At 44.8% G+C, this 6,464-nt stretch overlaps 1 protein-coding gene across 1 annotated transcript in view; it reads right to left on the bottom strand.

The window, feature by feature from the left end:
* The window catches only part of SHTN1 (shootin 1), a 92,145-nt gene extending 86,800 nt beyond the window's left edge, over nt 1–5,345 (bottom strand). The window contains exon 1 of the mRNA XM_032780795.2: nt 5,238–5,345. Within this exon, the coding sequence (XP_032636686.1) occupies nt 5,238–5,295 (58 nt within the window). The 5' untranslated portion in view covers nt 5,296–5,345. The remainder of the gene's footprint in view (nt 1–5,237) is intronic.
* Nucleotides 5,346–6,464: the final 1,119 nt, after the last annotated feature.

The raw sequence follows: 6,464 nt of genomic DNA, 5'->3' as shown, positions 1-6,464 counted from the left end.
GGGGGAAGAGAGAGAGAATCATTTCTGTTTCCTTGTATTTGGGGTTTGTCTCTTTGTGGAATAGAGGAGACATGCTTCTTGGTATTGTGATGTAAAGAAATTGCATCAGTAACTCTCAGGTTAGCCCAAAGAGGAAAGTCTAGGTGGGAGAAAGACGGGGAAGGGAAGTGGGTTATTTCCCTTTGTGGTAAGACTCACGGCTTCTGAGTCTTGGGGTTCCCCAGGGAAGGGTTTGGGGAGACTAGAGGGAGCCAAAACCCTGGAATTTTTGGATATATTCAGAACTATCCAGATGCACTGACAGCTTGGACACGAGAAGTGACATGAATCATACTATTGGCAAATATGGTATTAGCTAAGACTTATCAGACAGATGAAGAAAAGCATGCAATATAAACTGATATTTAAGATGAGATGGTGAAGATAGAGGTAAACTACAACAGTTTGCAAGGCCACCAAGAGACTTAACGGCTGTTTTCATCCAGTGGTCAATAACTCTTGGTATTTTAAGTGATTGGCTACACTGTTATCCCTTTAATTTTGATGGCAAAATAACATTTGCCTAATGGAGCCAAAGCTAACCCAAACCTATCTTTTGATGAAGTGATAAAGCACTATTATGATGCACAGGCTAACCTAGTTTGGTATGGTACCTAAGATTACTACAATAGACAGTTTTCTTTTTCTGCAAACTGTAGTCCAACTACCTGCTTTCATAGGAACTTTGAGTGCCTTTTAATGGAGCTGCGGTTTTGGAGAATTTTCTGGAATATCAACTATGGTAAACCCGGGCAACATATATAGCAATGACTCTGAAAAAGATTTGGGAGTCATGGTATATAATCACCTGAATACAAGCTCCATGTATGATGTGGAGGGAGGGGAGCGAATATGATCCATGGGTGTATCAACAGGGGAACATCAAAGAAAGAGATCATATTATCTCCATATTTGGCATTGATGTGACTCCTATTACTCTTGGGGGAATTCTGCGGGACTGTGTGCCTGCAGAAAATGCCTCCCCTCCCCCTGAATTCCAGCGCTTCCCTGCAGAAAACAGCAGGTAACTGCAGTGTAGACATTCAGGCTCTGGCTCTAGGACCCTGCAAGGTGGGAAGGTCCCAGAGCTTGGGCTGCAGCCCAAGGCCAAACTTCTACACTGCAGTTAAACAGCCCCTGAGCCCAAGTCAGCTGGCACGGCAGCCACAGGTGTCTAAGTGCAGTGTAGAGATACCCTATGGATCTAAATTTTTACATTTATAGCAGACCCTGCTATACCTATTCAAATCACCTAATTAAGTTCTAGGTGGAGTCTCCAGACCTATGTCTAAGAGGTCTGCAAAAGGTTACCATCAACATAGAACAGTGATTTCCAACCTGGGCATGTGCAGGCTATGTCCAAGATTTCCAAAGGGATCCACACCTCCATTTGAAATTTTTTGAGGGTCCGCAAATGCAAAAAGGTTAAAACCACTCCTCTAAGGTGTTCACTCTTTATATACTAGGCAACAGAGCAAGTCAAAGAATGGTCAGTATCAAGCAGGGTGACTAGCAGCAAATGTGAAAAATTGGAACAGGAGGAGGGGTGTAATAGGAGCCTATATAAGAAAAAGACCCCAGAACCAGGTCTGTCCCTACAAAAAATCAGGACATCTGGTCACCCTAGTATCAAGTATCCCAGCTGAAAAACAGAGACCTTGGAAAATCCATCAGCTATTCCCTGCTGGTGAGAGGGAAACATAGCTTCCTTAAAAACAGGTCCAGTGTCCCTGTTGCCACTCCCAGGTTTACCAACCAAGATGGGCAGTTTAGTTATCTGGTTAGTTCACACATCAAGTAAGATTTTCATGCCCTTGGAAAAAAACACTTTCTAGTGGAGGCTCAATATCATGGGGCATGAATGGGGAGGGTTTGCTGAATGTTTTCCACCCTTTCAAATCCACAGGAGACTCTTCAGAAATCCTACAAGAGATTGCAATCTGACACAATTCACCACTGTTTAACTGAAGAGAGGACTTTTGACCAAATATGTACCTCTAACCTATAATGAAATCAGACCCCTGTGCTAGCAGCATTATATTTGGAGAAATAACATTACCCACTTCTATACAAAAAGTGTCAGTAAGATTTCAAAACATTTATTCTAGTTACATGTTGCCTGCAGTTCCTGAGTGTCCCTAAAGCCAGTTTCTCTTTATTATCTGAGGAAAGTCATAAATGTCTAAAATAGTTCCCCTTTTTCTCTTATCTGCAATATTAATGGGACAGTGTTAGATTAAAAACTTTTATATAAAAGGAAGCAAGTTTAGTTATCTGTTTAACAATACTTAGTTCATTACAAATAAAAACCTAAATAATAAAATTTTAAAAAAGTTATTCACCTTTGGCATTTCCCAGAACTTAGACATGTCAGTAGAACTTTACAGGCCCATGTCCTAGTAAAATGCTGGAATTTGTCAGATGTAAACTACAAGGGAATAAATGTTTAAAAATATTTTCCATTGGAATATTTTTTCCTTTTAAAAAAATCCAAACTCACATAAGCGTGGTAATATTTCTATTGTTCTTAGGTTTTGTAATAGCATAGTAAAACGCCCACATTTAAAGACAAATGTATATAATTTATGAAAAATATCACTCTTCATATGCACGTGACAGTGTCTCATTCAAGAACAGATACGCATCTAGGGTAGCACATACTTGAGCCATGATATCTTTTCCACAACCTATTTCCTGGAGTGCCATAAGCTCCATTAGATGTTTAACAGTGTTATGGTTGTCCGGCCCAAGATCCCTGGACATCATGGGTGAAATCCTGGCCCTATTCCAACCAAGTTCAGTAAGACCAAGATTTCCCCACAAGTGTCTGTGAGGAATACTCCAAATGCGTAGTCATTTCAGTGATTGTTGGTATTTTGGAACCAATGGTGCTGATGGACAGCTGTGAGGACTAGTTGTTTAGAATAACTATCTGAATTTGTATATTTGGTGTTGAATTACAGAAATGTGTTCACTTAAGAATCATGAATGAACACTTATTAAACTTGTTCACAGGCTAGAATACAAGTTAGAGCAGCAGCAGATCCAGCAGTTTGGTTAGTTACTGGGAAATTAAAAAAACACACCACTTCTAAAACTATCTGAAGTCTTAGAGCTGATGCTCAAAAAAATTCAACTGAATTTTGGTTAAGGATCCATCAAAGCTTCTGCTGTACAGTGGAGGAGAGGGGGTCAGTTTATACATCAGACTAAATTCATATACAATGTAAGCACCCATACCAATCACCAGACCTACCCCATTCCCACTCAAGAAAAGAGAAAATTGCATCATACTTGTTCAAACTAGGTTCCCCAGGGGCCAAGAGACAAAGAAAGGGCTGTCTTTAATTTTTTTAAAAACAACCTGGTTTTAAACTAGCTCATGGCCTTCTTCATGGTTCAACAAAGGGACGGGATCCCTGGTCCACAGAGGGCCCCAATCCTTATGGTAGGGTTGGAAGTATTGGGCCTACGGAGGTCCCATAAGCTTGCTCTAAACTGAAACTATGATGAACTTGCAATCACAATGCATCTCCTCGGAGGGGGATTTGAAGGACTGCTCCTGCTAGAATCCATACGGTTGGGGTGGTCTCTGGTAAGCTCATTAGAATGCATGTAGTTTCTTTTGTTGTTTTTAATGGTTTTCTCTGTAATGCTTTTTTACCTTAGAAATAAAGTAGGCTTGCCTAGGAAGCGATGTGTCAGTTTAAAACTGCAGCAATTACACCTATTAACCATATCTGAAGAGAAAGCAAGCAGGTGTCCTTAGGCAACCTGTCTGTGTTGGGAATAACACAGTGAAAGCAGGAACTATGAAGCCGAAAATACCTGAGTCAGCAGGGACGGACATGTGGGTCTCCACCTTGGAGGGCAATAGCTGAAGAGTTGGAAGTCTGAGAGCAAGCGCCCTTGTTGTATGACTGAGGGGAAATACAGGTGTAGTTGCTCTGAACTGTGACAATATGCATTCAAGAGACCTCAACATCTACAGAGCTAAAGCACTGGATGCCTTTATGAAAAGCAGAGGATAGCAACTAAAGCATAAGAATCAAACTCATTTGGCAACAAGGGCCAAATTCCATTTTCAATTTAACCTGGACTCTATGCCACCCAAGACACAAGAGAACACACACTGATGTCAGTGTGAGGTTTGCACCCAGATCAAGAGTGGATTATAATTCTCATGCAGTGAATGAACTTTTAGTTGTCATTATCTGTTCAGTACTTTAACACATCCACCTTGCTCAGGGGGACAAGTGACTCTGGAAGTTAGTTCAGAAATGATAAGGAACTGTATATGGTTTTAGCTTCCCTTAGAAGATTGTTGGGTAGCTGGATTCTTACCACATGAAACAAATAGCATTTCTGCACAGAAAGATTTTGCCTAATGAGCCTTCTTTTGAAAGATATGTCTGGGGTTCACTGGGGTTCATTTTAGGAAATTTATTTGGGCATTGGATATTGGCTTTATTGCACATGATTATTTTTCACTTGCTGGGAAGAAGAAAGAGATAGGTTAACCTATGTACATCTTAAAATATTTCATTATCCCATCAACCCAAATCAGCTGACATCTATTATTCCGATGCCAACTGCTGACCTAGCTACAACAACCAACCAAGCAAAAAATAGGTGGATGCTGGAAGGTGATTATATGCGGTGAATAGGGAAGAGATTAACCATTAGAACTAGGCAAGCTTTCACAGGGACAGAGAGAGAGTATGGGAGACAAGAGACAATCTCAGTTGTTGACAGGCCTCAAAGTTAGGCCCTCCAGTGACTACCCTGGTTGAAATCGCTCCCTTAGGGGCCCCTTTATTGGCTCCATGGTTGAGGCGCCATGCTGATGCCCAAGGTAATTGGTTTGCAGCAGTGCCTTTCTCCCCACCCTTCTTCTTAGGCTGAGTCACACATCAGTGCGCCAGGAGCTGCTCAGGCACACACCCGCCTAACCACCGCCTGGCCCCACTTGGCACAGCCTCGCCTGCTCCGCTTGGTTAATGCCAATCCCCGCTTGCAACCGCGGGGGGGAAGGGAAATGTCCCACTGCACGTGGGCTCAGCTGGTGCGATTGTTCTAGCGCCTGCCTGACCCTGCCACGGAGCCCGAGGCAGCCGCAATGGCAGCAGCCGCTCCCTGAAACGCACCAGCTCATCTCCCAGCCCGCGGCCGCCGCTGCCCGCACACAGCTGCCTTACCTTGCGCTTTCAGGCTGGTGAGACGCTCCAGCTGCTTCTCCTCGTCCGACCCGCTCATGCCGCCGGCTGCGGCCGGAGCTGGACAGGGGGTGCAAAGAGGCTGGGGCCGCCGCCCGGCAGGCAGGAAGGGGGCTCTGCTGCGCCCGCCCAGCTCAGCCTCACCTGGGAGGGACCTGGGCGCACCAGACACAGCCCCGGAGAAGCGGCGGTGGCGGCCCGGCCTCCTCCTGCACATGCTCACAGCGCCGCCGCGGGCCCAGTGAGCATGTGCGAGGGGTCTTGGCGCAGGCTGCTGCTGCTGCCCTTCCAGGCTCTGAGCCCCCAGTGCCCCGGGAGCTGCAGGAGCAGGGCAGGAGGAGGAGACCCAAGACAAGGAGCACAGTGGGGAAATACGGAGCCCCGGCTGGGGAAGCAGGAGAGCTGGGGGGCAGCAAAGGGCTGAGGCCACAAGGGTGGCTGGTGGGAGGATATCAGGGGTAGGCAACCTGGTGATTTTCAATGGCACTCACACTGCCCGGGGCCTGGCCCCCAGTCTAGGGCTCTGCATTTTAATTTAATTTTAAATGAAGTTCTTAAACATTTTAAAAACCTTATTTACTTTACATACAACAATAGTTTAGTTATACATTATCGACTTATAGAAAGAGACCTTCTAAAAATATTTAAAATGTATTGCAGGCACACGAAACCGTAAATTAGAGTGAATGAATGAAGACTTGGCACACCACTTCTGAAAGGTTGCCGACCCCTGGAGGATATACTCCGACCACCCATCAGAAACTGCGCTGAGGCCTGGTATCACTAGGGCTATATAATGAAACAGCCCTTGCCCCAGAGAGTTGGAATCCAAATAGACCAGAGGGTGGGAGAAAGGAAGTATTATCCCTGCTTTACAGATAGGGAACTGAGGCACAGGGAGGTGAAGTGACTTGTTCAAGGGTCTAAGGCCGAGGTAGGAACTGCACTCAGCTCCCCCAAATCCAGCGCTTTAAGCAAAGCATGTCCTGCCTTAGGACAGACTCAGAGCAGATTGGGAGTGCAGGAGGAAGACATGGCATGTTGGAGGCACAGGTGGGGGAAGGAGATGAGTGGGGTCAGTGTAATCTTGGGCAGGGCCAATGTAAAAGTAACATCTTGGGGCAGATGAGAGGTCAAGACCAGTTGAAGTCTGGAGCAATATAAAAGAATAGGCTTTAGCATTCTGATTGCTGATTTTTATTAAAGAAA

The sequence above is a fragment of the Chelonoidis abingdonii genome, chromosome 15 (assembly GCF_003597395.2).
Source record: "Chelonoidis abingdonii isolate Lonesome George chromosome 15, CheloAbing_2.0, whole genome shotgun sequence".
In the NCBI taxonomy this organism is placed as follows: domain Eukaryota; kingdom Metazoa; phylum Chordata; order Testudines; family Testudinidae; genus Chelonoidis; species Chelonoidis abingdonii.
The sequence above is the reverse complement of the archived record's forward strand: the minus strand, read 5'-3'. Positions and strand labels throughout refer to the sequence as shown.